Below are 23,217 nucleotides of genomic sequence, written 5' to 3'. Positions count from 1 at the left end.
TCACACACAGGCACAAGCAGTAAATACTCTATGAATGAACAGTGTGTTAGCGGTTAGGGCCAAGAGATATAAGTAGAAGTTAATATTCTGCATTCTCAAAACACAATCTGCTTCACCGGGCATTGATGACGACCTGCCCTTCCTTCCTTCCCTCCTTCCTGCTACCACATACAAAGGCAGAGGAAGCAACCGGAAGGGTGAATATTGATCACTGGCCAATAAAGAACAAAAGAGACGCCAACCTCATTCATATGATATCCTGGCAAAGAGTCTGTCAGAAAATGTGATAAAAGAGAGGAGCTATTTATTTACCTTAAAGTACTGTCATGGCCCAAACTGCTAGAGACGTTTGCTAAACAAGTTTTGGAAATTATTGCAATCTGTTCTCTCAAGTCAGAGGTGCTCTAAGAGCACTGGTGGCAGGCTGGTCGGCTGGAATGGTTCTAGAAACTGGGAATGCTTCAAAAGTGAAGCAATTGGAAAAACCAGAGAAACATCTGTTTCGGGCACTGAGGGAGCTAGTAGGAACCTAAGACTGATAAAACAGCGAGAGGAAAGTGAACGAGGTTGCTCAGACACACCAAAGCTGTGACCTTGACCATGGAATCCTTACAATGGATGATTAAAAAATGCAAAGAGAAAGGGAGGGAGGGAGGGAAGGAAGGAAGGAGTGACTGTGAAATAAAGAAGAGACCCCAAGATCCAGAGGAGAAATGAAGAAGAAAGGCAGCACCAAATTCCTCGAGTCATACATGCTAAGTGACTATGACATCACCAATCAGCAAATACTATATAGAGTGGTGGCATGGTTTGACAACGACCCTCCTGGATTTAATGCCACTTTTCTCAGCTGTGGTACATTCTGTAATGCTCTGAACACTTAAAGCAAAATTTAGGCAAGATTCTCTCTGTGTATAATGCTTTCAGTCTAAATAAAAACATTTTATGAAGCACTGTCATGACTTGACTCTCAGTAAGTAGGAAGACCACCACCTTGCTTTCCCTACACCTCTTCTATGTTAGGAAAGAGGATTTTTTAAAAGATGAAGATTTGAAAGAGTTCTATAGAATCAGCTTGTCTGTAATTCCTGCATCCAAATGTCCAGGATTTCCTGCGAAAACACACATCTAGATTCTTGACAAAAGATGTTATCATTCAAATCTAAAACAGTATGACATCAACATGCACCCAAGTTTAGGTGAGTCTCTAGTTTCTGAGCTGATTTTAAAATTTCAAGGGTATTTTAGACATGTACTTTTTTTTCAAAATTATCAACTCCCCAAATTATAAAGTTGAAAAGCCTACTTCATTTATAAAACTAAAATAATTCTACAACAATGTAAGAGTCTACTAGAAAGTTTCTCCAAGCTTTCACACTACACTTGCTCACCTGGCTAGGAGAAAGCAGGGGCACGGTTAATGGGGACAGTGTTATAGCAAAACTGAATACTAATAATTCTGAATTAGTTTCAGAATTAATACATTTCCATTAATAAAACCAACAACATAACACAGATGCCTGTTGAATTCTGGCTAAGAAAATGTTATTTTTCCTGTGTATGGATCAAAGATTGCTCAATTTACATAGCAAAAGAAGCGCATCCAAAAAAGTTCTATTTCTAGAAACTGAGTCACCAGACTTGGCAACAACTCTAGTTCCAGACAGAAAAATAAAAACGAAAATAAAGACTATGTATTATAATTAAATATCACAGGGACAGTGCCCTGTAATTTAAAGTTGGTAGAAAATATTGATACAATACTAGTTAATATAGAGAGCGACTGCGCTTAAACACAGATTTCAGATATGAAGACACTACCAAACTACTGCTCTGATGTGCTAAATGTTATATTTTATTAATAACAAACACAAAGAAAACAACTGATAAAAAAAAATACCTCACGTTTACAGAGTACCTTCCTTCTGAGCCGATCAGATTGTTTCACAATTCCATATAAGGGTGCGGTTAAAAGAATTAGGTAAGCGGGCACCATTAGAACCTTCTGCAGTTTTCCCTGTGGTTTATCTGGAATGCTCTGACCACTACCTTGGTCCCAAGAGCAAAAGCTCAGTGGGGCCAAAGCCAGGGCATAGGAAAGAGAGGGGAAGGATGCAGGGAGGATTAAGGGCAGGTGGCCTCAGTTACAAATCACAGAGGTGACATCACTCCCGCAAGAGCCCAAGTAGAACAACTTTGAGCCAGAAAGAAATTAATATTCCTCTCTTCTATTTATAGCCCAGGAAGTTTTCAAAGGAAAATTAGGTGAAGGGAAACACTTAGAGCTAAAGACATCACCTTCTACAATGAAGGCAAAAATAACCAGGAATTCTTGTTTTTTACATGTAAAATATTTACTATCATTCCCTTTCCCAGACTCAAGAGGGCAAATGCACCTATTCTAACTACTACAGACACAGATTTGTCTACTTTCAGGAAATGAATTTAAAACTTAATAAATTTTGCTTTGTTGAAACATAAGATCATAAGGATCTTGAGCACCCCAGTAAAATCCAGGTTACATGGGACATTTACAAACCCTAGAACAAGATAGGAGTCCTCAGAGGACACTGCTGCTCATAGTTCTGCCCCCTTCTTGTCTTGTTTTCTGTCCTGGTGCTACATGTGCTGTCTTCTCATGATGCTGGCCAAGTTCATTACTAGGTCCTGCCTGCTCTGCATATTTAAGACAGATCTTTCTGAAGCTCCCAGCTCAAATGAGGTCAATAGTAAATTTTCACAAACAAATTAAGGTAGAAATCAGTATATAAAATTTGGCCTATACAGTTGCCCCTCAGTATCGTCAAGAGATTGCTCTGGGAGACCCCCGATGATGAGGAAGTCTATAGAGATGCTGACTGTCACATAAAATGCCGTACCATTTGCACATAACCTGCATAATCCTCCAGTATATCTCAAATCATCTCTAGATTACTCATAATAGTTAGTACAATGTAAATGCTAGGCAAATAATTATTATACTCAATTGTTTAGGGCATAATGACAGAAAAAAGTCTATATGTGTTCAGGACAGATACATGTATATTTATATTATATATTTAAATATCACTAATCTGTGGATGTGAATGCAAGGATACAGAAAACTGGTTGCACGTGCATTTGTTGAGAGCTATCTACTTACTCAGTAAAGATTAAAGAAGGACTAGAGGTAGAAAAGTAGAGACTTGTTCAGTCTCCTTTAATTTTAGCTCATTTCTTTCTCTTTTTCTTTCTTTTTTTTTTTTTTTTTTTTTTTTTTTTTTTTTTTTTGGTCTTTTTGAGACAGGGTCTCCCTGTAGCCCCAGCTGACCTGGAACTTACTATGTAGACCAGGCTGGCCTTGAACTCAGAGATCTGCCTGCCTCTACCTCCCAAGTTCTGGGACTACAGGTGTGCACCATCATGCCTTGCTTACAGACCCCATTTCTTTTTTTTTTTTTCTTATTTTTATTTTATGTGTATGAGTGTATTATGTGTATGTGAGTGCACCTGTGTCAAGCAATCCATGGAGGTCAGAAGAGGGCTTTGGATTCCCCTGGAACTGGAGTTAAGGACAGCTGTAGCAGCCACGTGGGTGCTAGGAATTGAACCCGGGTCCTCTGCAAGAGCAGTCAGTGCCCTTAATTGCTGAGCCATCTCTCTAGCCCCCAGATCCCATTTCTTAAGCCGCAGTTAGGTCACAAATACAGGAACATGAAACAGACTAGCAAACATTTTTTTAATCTACGTTTTCTGCCATGTAGCCAGGTTGAGAACCACTGGCTTAGCCATTCAGGATTATAAGAGACAAAGGAAATTACAACTTCATTTTTCTAATGACATAAGACAAGTAATTCAAGATCCAGCAAAAATTGTTCTCAGGGGCTGGGGTGATGGCTTCATCTTGAGGCCGGGGTTTGATCCCCAGAACGCACGTAATGTTGGATGCAGTAGTGCATGTCTGTAATCCCAGCACCCCTCAGTGAGATGAGATGGAGACAGGAGCACCCTCAGAAGCTCAGGGCCAGCTATCCTGGCATACGCCCCAGTGAGCAAGGACACCTGTCTCAAACGAGGTGGAAGATGAAGACCAAAATCCAAGATGTCTTCTGACCTCCTCCACATGACTGCCAAGGTACTCACGTGCCCACACTCACATGAACACACACATGCACACACATGCGCACACACACACACACACACACACACACACACAAAGAAAAAAAATTGTTCTTAAAATAATTGACTCCCTCATTGACTGTGTTTTCATAGCATAAAAACTCTCTTTTTTTTTTTTGGCCTTTTTGAGACAGGGTCTCCCTGTAGCCCCAGCTGTCCTGGAACTCACTATGTAGACCAGGCTGGCCTTGAACTCACAGAGATCCACCTGCCTCTGCCTCCCAAGTGCTGGGACCAAGCTTTTATAAGTAATTCACATTTGTTTTTGTTTGTTTGTTTGTTTGTTTGATTGGTTGGTTGGTTGGTTATTTTGGTCTTTTTGAGACAGGGTCTCCCTGTATTCGGGCTGGCCTGGAACTTACTATGTAGACTAAGCTGGCCTTTAACTCACAGAGATCTGCCTGCCTCTGCCTCCTAAGTGCTGGGGTTAAAGGTGTGTACCACTACACCTGGCCATAGTAATTCATTTTTGTATATATTTTTTACATTCAGATTAAATGACTCAGGTAAATCAAGGAAAGAGGGAACTGTGACAGACCCTACTGTCCAATTCAGAGAGGAATGATAGATTTCAAGTTTGGATGCGAATGATGCCTTCTCATCATGCAAATGTCAAGAGTGGCTGTAAATTGACTCAATAATTTGAGTGGCCTCACAAAAACTTTAAATATTCTGTAAAAGTTCCAGGACCCCCATAGAACTGTTTATTTCACTAGATCTTCTGGCAGGAAGACAGTAATGTGTTTTGTCTCTTCTTAGTTATATATTTTTATATATAATTTAAATTTTTGAGAATTTCATACATGAGTACTGTAAATTCAGTTATGTTCTTGAAGGAAGAAGCTAAAACTTAGCTTTCTGGCTCTATGTGAATTCTAATGTTGTATCAAAAATATCCTTAAACATGAAGAAAAAGTTCACTTTACCATATCTAAGCTTGTGACTCAATAGGCAGGTGGTTCAAGGGTACCTTGAAGAGATGCCAGATAAAATAATGGATGCCCAGTTATATTTGAATGTCAAATGCATAGCAAGTATTTTTTTTAATATAAGCATGTTTCAAATATTGCCTGAGATGTATATGTAAAGACTTTCTTTTTGTTTACCTGAAATTCAAATATAACTGAGCTTTCTCTATTTTTATTTGCTAGTTCTTGGCAATCCTACTAGCTTGGAAAATATGTTCTCAAGAATTAGAAACCATTTTTGTAAGTTGTAAGTTCCTTAACTCATACCTCAACACACTCTAGGAACCCAGGCAAGTCAATACGTGAAACCCTGGCTCAGGTTTGGAACTGATGCAGCAATGTGTTAAATCTGTAATCCCTAGACCTTCAGTTTAGGGGAGTGCCGCTCAAAGTACTCTGCAAATACCTGGAGCATCTCTTTCCTTCTAGTTCTTAAAAGCCTGTGCATTTGTTTAAGAGACAGGCATCCTCATGGGCTTATAGATTAGCTAACATTTTAGACCCACAACCATTTACCCGAAGGCTTTCTTTCCATGCTGAGAGTTGAACCCGGGGCTTCACATGTCCTAGGCAACTGCTCAACCACGAAGTTCCATCACCAGCTTCGAAAACTCTTCTGAAAACATCTTTATTGAAATACAATTAATATACAAAAAATGTACATGTTTAATGAATTCGTTTTGATGACTTTGGATCCATATGGACACTAAGGCCGGAAGAGTTTCTGATTTCAAAATGTTACGAATTTTATGCAAATAGCACAGTTCATATTGCAACTATTACTGGCTGTTTCCAGCGAGCTCTAGAGCAGCACACTCTGAGCAAGCCTACAACTGACTATGAATAATCAGTATGTCAAGCACTTCTGTCCTCTGAAAACTTTTTCAGATTTTTGAACTGCAGAGGAACAATTACAGACCACTGTAAACAAACGGCAGTTGTCGGGGGGGCCCATCTAAAGAGTACTCTGTATACTTCTTTCTGAGGACTTTCCCCCCTTTGGCTTTTGCATTCCATTCACATAATTAACAGATATTTAATATCTAAAACCTAGGCAAATTTGAATACTGAGGGCTTATATAATTAAGAAACCACCAGAAAAAAATAACTCTTATCTGGAATCCTGTTGATTTAATCCTCCAATCCTGTGTGATCCAGTTCCACTTCCTCTAGCCAGGGAGCTGACTTTGAAATGTAAGAAAGAGGCACTGGAAGGGTTGGGCCCTTCTGACCCTGTCTGTGACCTGGCAAATGCGCTGCACTTGGGAGGCATTAACACTTCCAGAAGAATTTGAGCCTGGCTCCTTGTCTTCCCCTGGCTCTGAAAGAAGGACAGAGAGGAAGTAACAGGTATTTTGGCAAGATGGTAATGGGGAAGAAAATTTAACCACTTAGTGTTCAAGAATACATGCTTATTGTAGGAAAATTGGGACAGCAAAGGATTTCAGTTTTCATCTAGGAACATGTTGTATGGACATTGACCTAGGCTTCAGCTCACAGTTAAATGTGTTTAGCTCAGAAGTGTATAGACCTGGATGGCTACAGTGCTAGAATATAACTATGTGAAGACACAAGAGCTTCATCTTCAAAGCAGAAGATGGTTTGAAATTTATTACTGTCTAGTTCATGGAAAGACTTTACCAGAAGTATGAAAGTAGAGCCTTTCCTTTAAATATCTTCTTTGAGTTTCAGCCCAAGTGACTTTTTAATTTCTTGTACGCTAAGAAACACAGATGAAACACAGACATTCTAAAAAGAGAGGAAGCCGGACAACTATTTTTAGCTTTGAATTTTTAATGCAGTCATAAGTAGACAAAGATGGAGAGAAAACCTATATAACAGATTGTGCATGTCCATTACTTTTTCTTCCAAATCAAGCTTTGCTCTTAAAGCAGAAAGAGCAACAGAGGACAAGCATGCAAGTTCTCAACCTTTTTAAACCCAACCTGGGTTTATGGGGCGAGTATCCGCCCTACTTTGTCACCAAGGTAACAGTGTCTTCTCCTTTCTTTTGATGAGCTCTTTGCTTAGCATGATGCAAAAGGTGACAATCTCTTTGCTCAGTGCTTCACTAAATAAACATTCCCTCTGTGTTTATGTTTTAGTGAGATACTCATATTTGTTCAGGGTTTACCCATGTTTACAGTGGCGTGTGTTGCTGTCCAGAGACCTTTATCTTAGAATCACATGGAAGAAAACTAACCATGGTTCCCTAAGAGCAGAGAAAGGCCAGCCTAGGGAACCACTGGAAAAATGTTCAGTAAATATATAATAGAATATCTTGCTCACATTTTATCTCAAGAACCAAGGAATGCTGGATAAGGGTACACACCCTTAATGTCAGTACCCCAGAGGCAAAGGAGGGTAGGTCTCTGTGAGTTTGAGGTTATCCTGGTCTACGTATTGAGTTCCAGGCCAATTAGGGCTACAGGACCGTGTCAAAAAAGAAAACAAACAAAGAACCCAACAACAACAACAAAAAGCCAAGGAAATATTGTCAATAATTTCCTAACAAGATTTGAGCTTCGCTGTGTTATCAAACATTTTCCCTATGGATCTAGGTCTTTTCTCAAGAAACAAGGGCAGGATTAGAGGATGTGCTAGGCGCATCCGAACCGGACCTTGCTCACTGGGGACAGCTCTTCGGGTTTTACTTTGCTCATTACCCACTTCATATCCGACCACAGTAACAGGTGTGTGGAAAAGGAAATGTGATCCAAAAGGGCAAAAGCCACTTCCTCCTTCTGTCTTAGACTCTAGCTTGATTGGCAGTGTGATTACAGGCCCCTGGCATGTGCACTTGGGCAGCCCATCCCAGCTGTCCTGAAACTTGGCTGCACAAAGCTTTTGAGCAGGTGTTTGGCTCAATGTCTTTTGTCATGCCCAGTTTGGACCAGCTGTTAGCAGAAGAGTCCAAGGACAACATTCCCAAAGCACACTGGGCAGTATTTTGGCACCTACTACAGGCTGGATAAACAGGGAACAACAGTGCTTCCTCTAGCTCACTGGCAGGAGAGGGAAATAAATATCTAATAATCCAAAACAAATGTAAATGAGAGAATATGATATGTAAAAGGGCTAAAAGAACAACAGAAAGGTAATTTCAACTAGAGAATGCTGGGAAGGCTTTTCTGAAAAACTGACAGTGAAGCTGAGACCTGAAAGACAGAAACAAGGTGAGGAAAATGGGGAAGGGGGTTCCAGGTGGGGGGGAGCAGCGGCTGACGAGGACTTGGGTGGGGCTGAGGTGGGTGGAGGATGGATCTCAGAACACACAGAGAGAAGGCCACGCTGAGAGTGGGGTAAGTGTGGGGAAAGTGATGACAGATCACAGAAAAAAAAATTTGATTTATATAAAGTAGCCCAGTGCTGCAACCCGCTGTACTTGCTTTAAATCTGAATGAAATCTATGATTTACTTTCTGTTTAGTTAAAAATGACCATGGATACTGTGAAGAGAATGAGCAGAAGAGTCAAAAGCCAAAAAGGGACAAGGAGGGATTTTGAGGAATTCAAAGAGAATGTTGTGAGGGAAGACAGAGAGACACTGGTAATTGAGAAATACTTTGCTCATTAATTACATGATAGAGAAGGAGGCATCAAGATCAATATCCAGGTTCCTGCTGGAGCAGACAGCTGGATAGAGTTCAAGTTCCAAGATTCAGAAAACCACAGAGAGGGTGTGTGACAGAGGGGCGGGGTGCAGCACACAGGAGTAAGAGAAGATCAAAAGTTCAGTTATGACAGGACTGGAGATGGGTCAGTGGTTAAGAGCACTGGCAGCTCTTACAGAGGACCTGGGTTTAGTTCTCAGCATCCACATGGTGGCTAACAACTGTCTGTAATGTCAGTTTCAGGGGGTCCAATGCCCTCACATGGCTTCTGCAAGTATTGTGTAGATAGGTACACTTACCTACATGCAGGCAAAACACTCATACACATAAAAAATAAAAATAAATAAAATTTAAGTTCAATTAATAGAAGTATTCAGTTGAAATCATCTATGAAATATCGTCTGGAGACATCAAGTGGGCTATAGAAGTTCAGAAAAGAGTTAGTTCAGAAAAGAGTTATGAGCCAGAGATGTGCATGTGAGGGTCCCCAGCACACACAGGTTATTTGCAGCCATGGCTTTAAAAGAGCAGCGGATACAAAACCTGAGCTCAGATCATAGATGAATAGTAGAGAGTTAAGAGTAAGATAAGGAGGCTTGAAATTCGCTCACTCACTAAAGTGCTTGCCATACAAGCATAAGGATCTGAGTGTGATCCTCAAAACCTACACTTAAGAGCCGAGTGTGGTAGCACAGTTGCAATCTTAGGCCTGGGGAGGCAGAGACAGGCAGTCCTTGGGGCTCACTGACCAGTCAGCCTAGCCTAATTGGTTGGTTTCAGGCCAGTGAGAGACCCATCTCAAAAAGAGCAAAGTAGGGGCCTGTGAGATGGTCCAACAGGTTAAGGGCTTGCTGCCAAGCCTGAGAACCTGAGGTCTATCCCCACGGATCACATGGTAGAAGGAAAATATCAACTCCCAAAAGTTGTCCTTTGACCTCCATATGTACCCCCCGGAACATGCATGTGCACGTATGTACACACACTGACACACATACACACACACACACACACACACACACACACTCAATAATTTTTAAAGGCAAAGTTGATAATACTAGAAGAACAACCCCTGAAGTGAACCCCTGGCCTCTACTTGAGCCCAATAGGTGTACACACATATGCACCTACATACACAAACACACATTCATTCACATAGACACACAGAGTAAGAGAGAGAAAAACACAGAAGACTGTGAGCTGCAGGGAAAAGATAGAGGGGAAAAAGGAGAAAAGACCAGGAAAATTAATTATACTCTGAATTGAGTGCTACTCGGGAGTTCTGAAAAGCACCCAATGGCTGGAAAGTACTGAGTCTTCGGGAGTCTTAAAAGACTAAGGGAGTCCTTAAAAGGAGAAAAGTGGGGGCTGGAGAGATGTCTCAGCAGTTAAGAGCACTGGCTGCTCTTGCAGAGGACCTAGGTTCAGTTCCCAGCACCCATATGGAGGCTAACAACTTTTCATAACTCCAGTTCCAGTGGATCTAGTGCCCTCTTCTGACCTCCATGGGTATTGCAGGACACGGGTACACTTACATACATGTAGGCACTATACTCATACCTATAAAATAGAAATAATATATAAAAATTTTTAAAAACAGGAGAAAACTGATGGAGTAGTGGAGGATTAAGCCAACTGGAAGAGGAAGGATGGTTAATTTGCAAATTAAGAGACAGTATCTACTGTTTAAAATGATTGAAAAGTTTACTAGAAGAGATAAAGTATTAGTTTATCTAAATTGATAATATTCTAAAAACAATAATGGTAGCAGGCTGATAGTGAGGATGTGGTAAAGGTTTGTGGAAAAGGACTGAAGACTTGAGAAGGTGGGATGCGATGACACTTGGAGAATGTGCCAAAGAACTGGTCTTTGATGGGAGAAATTGGATGTTTTCAGTTTCTCATGGGGCAAGTGATGAGAGCATCTCTGAGCCACAAGGGAAGAAAACGGACCAGATATTTAAACAGAATTTGTTATGTCAAAAAAATGCTAGAATAGATTGATTTGTGAAATAGGACCAATTCTGCCAACCACTGCTGAGTTGCTATTTCAGTTTGGATATCAAAACTATGTAATGACATCATCTTGCCCAGTTTCTGTTTCTACTCTCCTCGTCTTCTTTTGGGGCCCCTAACCAAAGCCAGTTTCTGCTACTTTTCATACCATGTGATGAGAGACAATAATTAATTGCACCTGCCAACACCCACTAATCCCCTAACAGCTGCAGCATCTGGTCCATACTCCATGCCCTACAGTCGTCTCCTTGATCAGTTTGTCAGGAGGGATGGAGATGGCTTCTTGGCTCTTTTCTGTCAGTGTTGCTGGAGTTCCACCTCTACCTCAGATCTGGAATGAAGCACAGCTTTCCCTAGAAAGTCAGATTCAGCATTGGCCCAGCGTCCTTCACTTTTATATAAAATCTGATGCTAATGACATAGAGAGAAACAATACATGTGGGTTCTGGTGTAGGCAAGCTATACACAAAGATAAACACATACATGGTGAGGATGGCAGAGTAGTCACAGAGACCACAATGCCCTGGTCCTAGGTCCCACAAGATTTGCAGCATGACACAAACTGCAGTATGGTTACTACAATATGATTTAATTTAATAAGTAATTTCTGAGTAACAAAATACCAAGTACCAAAACGAGACATCTGATGCCTCCAAAAAAAAGTTTCTGATTGTCTCAATGTAAAGTCTTTGAAAAAGAAGGTAAGTCATTATCTAAGACCTCCTATATACTTCAGTCAGTGTGTGTGTGTGTGTGTGTGTGTGTGTGCGTGTGTGTGTGTGTGTGTGAGAGAGAGAGAGAGAGAGAGAGAGAGAGAGAGAGAGAGAGAGAAACACAATTATTGGCCTAATAATCAAATCTGTCTTCTACATTTTCCATCCCCATGCAAAGAAAAGCTCATCCTCTATTGCTTCTCCTTCCCAACATAATCAGATGGAGGAGCAGAATGTCCTGTTATATAAGAGATCGCTAAAGTGAGAAATATGAACGTCTTATGAAGGACTCTAATGGATAAAGCCAGGAATGTGGGGGAAAAGTAGAGAAAGAAGAGGAAAACAATGATCACGTTCTAGTGATGAATTAAAGCTGGGACTATACTTTGAAAGGAGGAGGTGTTGCTATATGGCAGCATTCACCTGCAATACTGAGCCCTGACCAGGGAAGGTGGGCTGAGGATACAGCTTTCTATTTCTTCTACCAGGAACTGTAAGGCAACCAGGGACAGGGACTATCAGCTGCTTCAGTGTGAAGTGCTTGTTGGCAAAGGAGGGAGGGAGGGAGAGAGAGAGAGAGAGAGAGAGACTAAGTCTGGCTTCTTACCTGAGTTCCAGAGATCCTAACTCAGGTCATCATGTTTGTGCAGCAAGTGCTTTTACCTGCTGAGCCATCTCCCCAGCCCCTGTATTTCAGATTTATACAACTAACCCTTTGACTGGTTGGGAGCTTCTAAAGAAAAACATGTGCATTATTCAAACAGGTTCTTTAGGCTGGCAGAGAATAGCTTAGAGTTTACAATGGAAGGACTGTGCTCTTTGATTCTGACATGCAGACAAGCAGGAAAATGAAGTAGAACAATACACCAGTTTCCATTTCTGACAATACAATTCTGAGCTCAGTCTTTGGCACTGAGATTGAATGCCTTTATTTACTGGTATCAAACAAATAGGAGCCTTAAAAGGAAGCCACATTTTAGTAGAAATTCTTTACACACTTGAACACTAGAACTTACTCAAACTGAAACATATTTTCTTTTGCGAAACATGACAGACAGGAAAGAATGAGTTAAACCTCGTCTGCTTTTTGCTAACTCAAACTGGAATTTTATTTTTAATTTTAGGCTTAGTTCAGCTGTTACTAAATCATAATGGAAAAGGAATGTATAATATTTCCAAGCCGGGGTTGGGGGAGAGCTCCTCACTGACAAACCAATGCTCTGAATTCTAAGCTCTGCAAGTAATTTTCCATATTTTCCCAAGTGGCTGCCAGCTAACATTCAAGCTGTGGTCTGAAAAGTACAAGCAAGACCTCATCACAGCCAAGTGTCACCTGTGACTGGTAGATATTTGTCACTTGGCAGTGTGTGAGAGACTCACCCAAAAATGCCAACACATATTTTTTTCCCAAGAGCAGTGCGCTTGCATCAGAGACAATAGCAAGGCAAGACAGGTGAGGTGAATGGAGACCGTTCCTTATTAATGAACTGAAAAGCAAATGGTAAGGAGGCACCTCTGTTTGAATGTGCCCAATCCAAGCCACTGGGCACCAGTGACAAACAAGCCCAGTATACTAAGCACAAAACCACAGGAATCAGAAGGGCAGAAAGGCTGAACGGAGAAAGCAACTCTCTCATCAAGCATGATCAGGCAGCCATGAAATACCAGTACTTTCAGCATCAGCTGCCCATACCTGGCAGTTCTCAGTTTGTGACAATATAGGCTCTTAGGACTTGTTTTTCTACAGTCTTATTATCCAGGAACATGACACACAAATCAACGTATTTCATTTAACATTTAAATTCAATTAATCGGGACCCCAGCTTTTCCCATTAAAAACTACATTTCAATATAATTTGTTTTACCTTGGTCTTTTCACCAACAATGTTCTTTTCGAGTTCTGCTATTTTCCGGTTTAGATGATCCAAAATCTCCTTCTCCTTCATGAGTTCAGTTGTTTCAGATTTCTGCTCTCCATCCAAAAGAGCACATTCCATATCCAACTAAGGACACAAAACAAAACTCAGAAGCATTTCACCTTCAGGAACGTTCTCCACTGCCCACTGCAGAGGTACATGTTTAACATTTTCAAAAATCTTTCTGACCGGTCAGATTGTGGGGCTCTCTAGAGAACTCATAAGAGACCCAGAATCCATGCCTAAGAAAGACAGGGAACCCATAATGCATTGGCTAAGAAAGTTAGTTTTCTCACCCCTTCATTTTTCTACTACAGCCCCTTTTCTGCTCTTTCCAGGGATAATTTGCCTATTTGCTTAGACTCTAGCCCAAGCATAAGCTAAGCTGGGCTCTTTGTCCCTACAGTCTGAGGAGTGAAAGTTAGCCCAGTCCAGCAGGAAAGCCCTGCCTTCCTAGGGGCTCCCACAGGGGAACATAAGATGACAGGTGACAGTCCCTTCCCCACAACTCTCAGGACTATCAGCACCATCTGTGAATGATGTCACACAGACCCCACCCCCACCACAGGCAGAATTCTGTGTTCCCTTTCACTCCATGATAGTAGCATTAAAAGGTACCATGATCGTCTATTACAGTTAGAGGACACTGCCTGTTCCCTGTTCTGTAAATCTATAGAAAGCTGGATTATGTTTAATTCATATATGAATCCCTTCATAGTATCTACATGATACCAATTCTTACTAAGAATGCTCAGAAAATGTTATTTTGATTTGAACTTGGTTTAATTCATATGTGAACCTCTTCATAGTATCTACATGATGCCAACTCTTACTAAGAATGCTCAGAAAATGTTAGTTTGATTTGAACTTGAACACTTCAAATACAAGTTCATTTAGCTGACAGATCCTGTGATCAAAAAGCATGAATCATGGGGCTGGAGAGATGGCTCAGTAGTTAAGAGCACTGGCTGCTCTTGCAAAGGACCCCATTTTGTTCCTGGCACTCACATGGCACTAACAACAGTCCCTTAATTCCAGTTCCAGGGAATCCAATGCCCTCTTCTGGCCTCCTCGGGTATTGTATGCACCTAGTACATTTACATTCATATAGGCAAAACACTCATACCCATAAAATAAAAATAAATGAATTAAAAAAATTGTTTAAAAAAGAAAACAGAGCCAGGTGTGGTGGTGCACGCCTTTAATCCCAGTACTCGGGAGGCAGAAGCAGGCAGATCTCTGTGAGTTTAAGGCCAGCCTGGTCTACATAGTGAGTTCCAGGACAGCTGGGGCTACAGGGAGGCCCTGTCTCAAAAAAAAAAAAAAAAAAAAAAAGAAAGAAAGAAAACATGGATTGTACTAATTAAAAATTAGAACAAAGTTTGTTAGATATAAAGTACATTAAAGATGCTTAATATGTCATTGGATTACAGAAAACACAAAGAAAAGGGAATATAAGTAAGGGTGCTCTATATATGATTCCCACTGAACAAATGTCTGTTCATGCTGACCTCTATACATTTGGCCTCCCAGACCTATGCCACAATGAGCTGAAATATCTTTAAGCTAATGGGAAAAAGGAAAGAGAATACAAAGTAGACTTCTAGTTTATACCTCTCTGGAGGATTCATCCATTTGGTCATTTATATCTTTGATTTTCTGTTCAAGCTCTTCAAGGTTGTTGAGAATCACCATCCGGGTATCTTCCATTGCAGCCAACTCCTGGGTCCTCTGCTTCTCACTTACATCCTCTGGGGTCTATATTAATCAACATAGAAATGGGCTAGTCACTCTTCAGTTCTAGAATTTTCCTATTTGATTTATAAACCAGCTGCAAGCCCTAGTGTTTCACACTCTTCACATCCATGTGAATGTAGGAAACATGCCTGAGGAGGCCAGCCTGAGCTACATGAAATCTCGCCTCAGTAAAACAAAACAAAACAAAATAAAAAGAAGCATGCCTGGAACTGTTTCCTTACTACTACGATCCATTTTGCCATCGAGACGATGCTGTCCTATGCAATTACGTTCCTAGGTGAGCTCCAATAAACCAACCTCAGCTGGCAAATTCATGTTTCCTTTATAGCTCACAGAACTCAGAAGCTATTGGAATGAGAAAGTTACAGTATGTAGAAACTAAAGCAACTTCTCCAGTGTTATAAAGTTGAGCACACACAGCAGGGAATTATAACTAAGGCAAGACCTTCGGCACGTACCTTTGGGGATCTCTCAGCATGCTACTACCTTCCTTACAAGCTCCATTTACAGAAGCCTTTTGAATCTCCAGCCATATTGTTAGGTCATGCTATGAGGGTTACCTGCAAATGAGTATTTGTCTTTATTTTCTTCTAACATAGTATGAGGACCAGTTTAATTTTCAGTGTTATTTGTTTTCAGAACAAATGCACATCAGTTTGGTAATGACATGTCAATGTAAAAGGGCACATTCAATACGCTAGTAGGCAGCCCAGCTAAGAAAATTCTTGAAGAGTCTTCATTAATAGTTAAAAAGAACATTCATGGGCATGGGTGGAAACATCTATAATCCCAGTACTTGGGAGGTAAAGACAAAAGGATTGCTGAAAGTTCAAGGCCAGCCAGGCTACATAGGCAGACATGCCTCGATAAAACAAAAGAAACAGCATTCAGATTAACCAAATAATTACTTCAATTAGTATACTTCACTGGCTTAATTTATTAGTTGTCCAATCCTGATAGAACATCATCTCCCATCCTGCATTCTTTATCCATATTTATTCCTTTCCCTACTTTGTAGCTCCATAAGGATATTAATGAACAAGAATTCAGTATCTCAGGTTGATTAGAATGAAGGCACACAGGCCTTCTGAGGTTTGACATTTAGGTTTTTGTCTTCTAAATCCAATACCTTACCAACTCATAATACAACTGCTGACCTTTTCATCACAAACAATGAAGTTGTGTGTCTCAACGCTCAGGTGCTTGCTGGGAGGAGTGTCTATAACAGTGAATGGCATTCCAAAATCACTGCCCAGTAATCTTAGCAGGAAAGCCTTGGAAGGCCAGTATCCTGTTGGGTCAACATTGTATATTAGGTTTCTATTTCCAATGTGGTTTAAAAATATCTCTGTCACTGGTGGAAGCAAAACATTAAGAGACAGCAAAACGAATGAACCACCTGCAACCTGTCCATTCTGTAGGCAAGGCATGAAGATAAATAACAGTGGAAATTCTAAGTGCTTGCATGACTCAAAGTTTTTTAAAAAGTTTGCTGAGTATATTTAATAAATAAGGGACTGTTAGAGCAATAAATCTCTTCTAGGGAACATATATATAAGATTTTTTTGGTTCTTGCTATATACAAAAGAAATACATTCAAAAGGCATTTTAAAACAGAATGCTTGATGATAGAATTGAATGAAAATATTATAATGCCATTGATGAACAGGAAAACCAGTAAAGAATCAAGACAAAGCAGAGGAAGATGCCTTTAATTTTATGGTGATCAAAAAAGAAAAAATTTCAGTAAGCACACTGCACATGTATGTGCATCAGCAAATATGTTGAGGTAACATGATCTACACATCAACAAATATGTCATCTGTGAGGTAACTTGGTCCACACAAAGAAAGGAGAGCAGGTAGGACAGGACAATTTCCACCTGACTCTTTTTTTTAAATATTTTATTTAATATTTTCAATTTATGTGTATGCAGGATTGACTGCATGTAGGTAAGTGCACCGTGTTGTGCAATGCCCACAGAGGACAGAAGAGGCTGTCAGAGCCCCTGGAACTGGAGTTATGGACTCTTGTTAGCTGCCATGTGGGTGCTGGGATTTAAACCTGTGTCTTCTGCAAGAACAGTCAGTGTTCTTAACTGCTGAGCCATCTCTCCCACCCCCACCTGACTCTTTTTAAAAAATATCTTTTTGTTCACTGTTTTTATTTTATGTGTACGAGTGTATTGCCTACATGTAGGTAGGTACACCAGTGTCGTGCAGTGCCCTCAGAGGTCAGAACCTCCTGGAACTGGAGTTGAGGACAGTTGTTAGCTGCCGTGTGGGTGCTAAGAATTGAACCCGGGTCCTCTGAAAAACAGCCGAAGCGCTTAACCACTGAGCCCTCTCTTCAGCCCCCAACTTTTTTTTTTTTCAGCTCTTGTGCCTGTGGAGGTACATAACTTTTCACTTAGATAGAAAAATTTCCAAAAATATATGTCAGGAGCTACCACTGAGTCAGCTTTTATCTCAGGTGCAGTGAATGGCTTCACAAAAGCCATTAAAATGAGCATACTTGCAAGGTCGTATACATCTTTTTCTGTTAGGTAAAATAAGTTCTAGGCTGGTAAATCTAAGGTTTCCTAGATATTATTAAATTCTTTCTTTAATTAAGTAAATTTGGAGTATTTTTAGTAGTCTTCTCTTCCCCATTTATCAATAAACTGAGTAATAATACAGTACGTTGTTAAGCTAACAATCCAGGGGCAAATTATTGGGAAAGGAGCATCCAGAAGAAGGCCAGGAAGCTTAACAGTTTAAGTCTTCTGTCTCTGTTCTTGACTCAATGATACACATATTTCTTTGAAAAGCAGTGAGTGAAAACCTATCCCTGGGAACCCACCAGCCTCTCATTTGCACCCTAACGTGTGTTGGTGACAATCTGTGATGCCCTTGATGCTTCCTGTCTCTAAGGATGTGTCTGTCTCCTGGGACAAAGAATACTGCACCTCAGTTCCAAGATCTCCTATTCCACAAGAGCTTAGTTGAGCAATTTAAAACATCTGCCAGGATCTGCTTATTTAGACAAGCTTTCTTGTCAAAGCCTTCTCCCAAAAGATAGTTTTTAGAGAGAACATGGTGCTCAACAAATTTAAAAATCAGGCAGAACTCCATAAAGGTGATGAAATTTTAAAAAAAAATAGATGGACAGTCACAGTTTTCTAAGGACACTGGACGGCTGATAACAACAGCCCAAAGCTTCAAATGGGTCATTTCCTTTACTTGGGTACCTGGTAACATTTGACTCCTCACTCCTCTCTGCCTTTCCATCTTAACTGCCCTGATGCTCTGACACTCACCACGTATTTAACCATCTACAGTCCTGATATATGTAAGAGGAGAAACTCAGTAGATACAGTAGGAACTTCTGACCAGGAACGTTTAGCATGAAAGTTTTTTTATAATTAAATTAAAAAATAAAACCAAATATATAAGCTTTATGTAAGCTGCCTCGAAATAATGTTCCACATGAAAACCAGTAAAGTGCTTGCCTTACCCCCCACACTAAAAAAGAAGAAAGAAAATGTATACAATTATTGACGGTGTCGCTGTTTATTTTTTTAAAAAAGAAAAAATTGGAATTTAGCACTAGTAGGTTTTTAAGAACAAAGTCAAAGTAAAAAAATAACATCAAAAATATGAAAAGGTGCCTACTTTATGCATAATTAAAGACAAACAAAATACCTATCAGTTTGGAAAATTGCAAAATTATGACAATATACTACCTTAGCAAGTGCATGGGGACCAAATTGTGCCCTTGAATTGCTAGCAATAATGTTAGAACTATAGCCTTCAAAGAGTGCAGTTTGGATATATTTATTGAAATGAACAAGCTGGACATAGTGGTTCACATCTGTAAACTCAGTATTCAGGAGGTTGAGGCAGAAGGATCATCAGTTCCAGGACAGCCTGGGCTGCATAGTGAGACCTTGTCTGGACAAAACCAAAACCAAAGCAAACAAATGAACAAATAAATAAAAAAATATACAAACTCTTTAACTTAGCAATTCCACTCTGAGTAAGTAAACCAACAGACACTGTTACACAAGGACACAAAAACATATATTCTATAATGAAAATATGGTACATTTACACAATAGAGTTCTACTCAAATGGTAAAGAAAGATGAAATCATGAAATTTGCAGGTAAATGGATGGAACTAGAAACTATTATACTAAGTGAAGCAACATCAACTCAGAAAAACAAGGGACATATGCTCTCTCTGTTTTTGGAACTTAGCACCAAATCCTTATATGTGAGTATATATTCTGATACAAATGCTGGAGTGAGAAAAACGGAAAGAAACCATGGAGGTAAAGGGAAGGAAAGGGCCCAAGAAAGGGGATAGTAGGAGACAGATGTTACCAAGGGGGAAATGGGGAAAATTGGGGTATTCAACTGGGAAGGGAGGAGGGAAGGATATGCAAGGAGCCATGGAGGTGAGGGGAAGCTCAACAGAGGCGGAGATGATGGGAGATGGGTATTATTATCAGGGGGAAAATGGGTAAAATGGAGGTGCTTTAACTGGAGAAAGAAGGAAGTAGTTGGACAGGGAGACAGAGCGAAGAGACATAAATAAGGCTTAGACAGTGTAAAAAACCAGAAGGAAATTAATTGGCTCAAAAATGTACTGAAAAATACACATACAATATCTGAACATGAGTGCATGTGTATATCGAGTTCCACAATGGTCACACACAGAGAATGAGTGTCTGAGAGACGCCTAGACCTAAGTGACACATCTACAATGGAATCTCTACACCTAAGGCTTATGGAACATAGTGTAACATAGGGAGTAGAGAGAATACTAATGGATCTTTTAGTTTTCACCAGGGAAGCTTCTATCATTCAACAGAGTACAATGCACACAGAAAGCCACAACTGGCCAAAGTGTAGAGAATAAGAGACTGCAGAGAGTGTATCCCTGGATAGGACTCCTCCTGTATTGAACCTCATCCACCCATGGCTCAGGGATCATTGCAGCAGAGGGAGTGTGAAGAGCCAGGGTTGGTACATGATTGTGGGGAAACAGAATCTTCCAGGCCTCTGGAAACTTGCTCTTATGAACTGACAGCAATGGTGTCAGCATGCACAAGACCCATGCCACCTGAGACAAAAAAACAAGCATAGAGCTGGGGAAATGGGCAGCAGGCCCCAACCTTAGCTAAAGAACTATTGGCAGTTCATTATTGGTAGGTGAGGGGGGCGTTGATATTTAAGGGAGAGGCTCTAGATAGGCTGACTAGACTCTAATAGATGAACTTGCACTAAAGGACATCTGGGTACACCAACTTGACTTGATAGGTCTTAATATATATGATACAATGCATGAAATCCCATGAGGGAGGCTGTGAGGAGATGTGGATAGAGAAGGGGATATAAAGATGACTAAGATGTTTTGTATGAAACACACAAAAATTCAATTAAAAATATACATTAAAAATATATCCTAGATGATTACATACAGATTCAATTAGCAAAAACTGGGAAGAATATACATGGTACTTCTACTGACTCTAATCCAAACCTTAATCCCTCAGAGGAATGCTAATTGAAACCTGCACAGAGATTCCATCTCACCCTTGTCAGAATGGCCATCATTAAGAAAGCAGCAAGTGCTAATGTGAGGATGTGGTGGTGGGGTGAGGGAGAAGAGGCCTTTACACACTGCTAGAGGGAATGTAATTTAGCTCAGCCTCTCTAGAAATCAGTATGGAGATTGCTCAAAAAGTAGAACTCCCATATGATCCAGCCATCCGACTCCTGGGTATAGACCTGAAAGAATCCAAGTCAGAGGTAGCTGAAAGATAGCTTCACCTTCATGATTACTGGTGCATTATTTATAACAGCTAAGTTATGAACTCGCCCTTGGTGCCCATCAACAGATGAAAATACAAGGACGGGGTTGTATAAATGCACACTGGAGCATCATTCAGCCAAAGCTATGTGAAATTCTCATCTGCGGGACAATGGGTGGAACTGTAGCACATCATGTTAAGTGAAATAATCCAGTTCCGCAAAGTCAAATATCACATTTTTCTCTCATATATGGGATGGGGGAGACTTAAGGATGTAGAATGGGCAAAGGGGAAGGGATGAGGCAGGGCAAAAGAAAGGGTAATAAAGATGATTATGATCAAATTCCATCATACACATGCATGTTAGTGTCACAATGAAATTTGCTTTGCTTAATTAATATATGCCAATAAAAAAGAATCCAATGACTAACAAAATTTCCACTAGAAATTTGAAAAAAAAACCAATAATAATAATATGATGTGCACTAATGTTCAAAAATAGCCCTTTAACAGTGGGGGCCATGACGAACAGTATGAGTGTGAGTGTGTGTGTGTGTGTGTGTGTGTGTGTGTGTGTGTGTGTGTGTGCGCGCGCGCTTGTATCTATGCACAGAAAATACAGGAGGTCAGGCTAGACGGCTATGCTTAAGTTTACTCCTCAGTTGCACAGCTGAGGATCAGAGAGAAGAGAAACTTCTTTCTACTCTGAGGCTGCTGCAGTTTCACAGTGTCAATGTAGTACTTTATACTAGCCTCTCTAGTTTGCTACACCTTGTTATCTAACAGCTCTTCAAAGGAAGTTTCACCCCAAGCATTCGGGGGAAATGAGTGGGAGGAAAGGCTAGCTTCCCAGTGAAAGCACATGCATGGTCCTAGGCCAAGTGCTGTTCTGCATTACCTTGGGTAGGATACTTAGGTAGGAAGACTCGTTGGATGCTTTCAGAAAGGCAGCCGATGGTGGTGGGGGTGTCCTGGTGAGGTCACCAAGAAGTTCATCGTTCCTGCTGCCCCTGGGGGTCAGGAAGCTGGTGTTGCTCTGACTGAGGCTCCCGAAGCCCGCCAAGTCAGCATCATGGAGAGAGCCCTTCCGTTGGCATCTGTACCTGGCGTCCGGGCACACCAGAGCCTCCTCAAACACAGACTCCTCATCTGACAGCTGAAGCTTCTCCAGCTCCTTGTTGATTTTCTGCACATCAGCCACCGTGGTGCCAACGGAAAGGCAGCGACTGTCGGGCTTCGTGTACTCAGCGCAGAGACTGAGGATGGTTTCCAAGCGCTGCCGCTCCTAGAGCACAGAAGGAGGCAAGGTCAGCAAGGGCGCAGCTCCAGGCAGACTGCAGAGCAGGTGTCTCATTCACATATTGGTCCACAGACACTTGCCAGTGATGGTTTCCCATAGTCATCTTTTTTTTAAAAAATAGGGTATCTTGCTGTGCAGCCTTAAACTGCCAATCCTGCCTCAGTCTCCTGAGGGCTGGGATTACACACATGCACCACTTAGGACTGGCTTCCAGCATCTTCCAAGGATACACTTAAGGATATTTAGATGGACCTGATTACAATTCCTGGACAGTGCTGGCTATCCCCTTCACCTGTCAACTTCAGGGCTGACCCTAGCATATATCAGCACCCAGTTAGCATCTTAATTTATCAAGATTCCAAAACTTCAAAGATTTTTTAAATCTCTATTTCTTATCCAGCATGTTTCCCTCCTTCTACTAACTGACCTTCAACAATAGCTAGCTTTTTCATTTCAAGAATCCAACACATTCATACTTAAAATTGACATTCTAACTTCCTAGAAAATGCTTTTCTATTCTTAGACATATAGAGAGAAAAGGGCATTTAAAAAATTTTAATTTATGGGTCTTAGCTGTGTCTATAAAAGGCATGAATGTTGCAATGAAATAAAGAACATTTCATGTCAAGTCCAAATGGGAAAACATCATTATAGCTCAATATCTAAAATCATTAAACAATTGATACATGTACTTGGAAAATCAAATGCTAATTCATTCATTAAAAAAAATAACATACAAGCTGGGTATGGTGGTATAGACCTTCAATCCCAGGACTCAGGAGGCAGAAGTCAGTGAATCTCTGTGAGACTGAGGACAGCCTGATTTGCATAGTGAGTTCCAGGCCAGCTGGGGCTACAGGGAGACGCTATCTCAAACAAACAAACAAAACAACAACAAATATAGGCCATTGATGGCTCTCATAGTACCAATGACCAACCCCTCACTAAACTGCATATGTAAAACAAAGACATCTATGATT

General features: G+C 40.7%; 1 protein-coding gene across 12 annotated transcripts in view; it reads right to left on the bottom strand.

Annotated features, from left to right (window-relative positions):
* The window catches only part of Phldb2 (pleckstrin homology like domain family B member 2), a 117,355-nt gene that overhangs the window by 41,660 nt on the left and 52,478 nt on the right, over positions 1-23,217 (bottom strand). For all 12 annotated transcript variants that reach the window (XM_029555258.1, XM_029555252.1, XM_029555253.1 and 9 more), the window contains 3 exons: positions 21,836-22,222; positions 14,996-15,139; positions 13,331-13,468 (listed from right to left, as the gene is read on the bottom strand). In XM_029555258.1, coding sequence (XP_029411118.1) covers positions 13,331-13,468; positions 14,996-15,139; positions 21,836-22,222 — 669 coding nt within the window. The remainder of the gene's footprint in view (positions 1-13,330; positions 13,469-14,995; positions 15,140-21,835; positions 22,223-23,217) is intronic.

Source organism: Nannospalax galili, unplaced genomic scaffold, assembly GCF_000622305.1.
Source record: "Nannospalax galili isolate Female #2095 unplaced genomic scaffold, S.galili_v1.0 scaffold626, whole genome shotgun sequence".
Taxonomy (NCBI): Eukaryota; Metazoa; Chordata; class Mammalia; order Rodentia; family Spalacidae; genus Nannospalax; species Nannospalax galili.
This window is presented reverse-complemented; position numbering and strand designations above follow the sequence as displayed.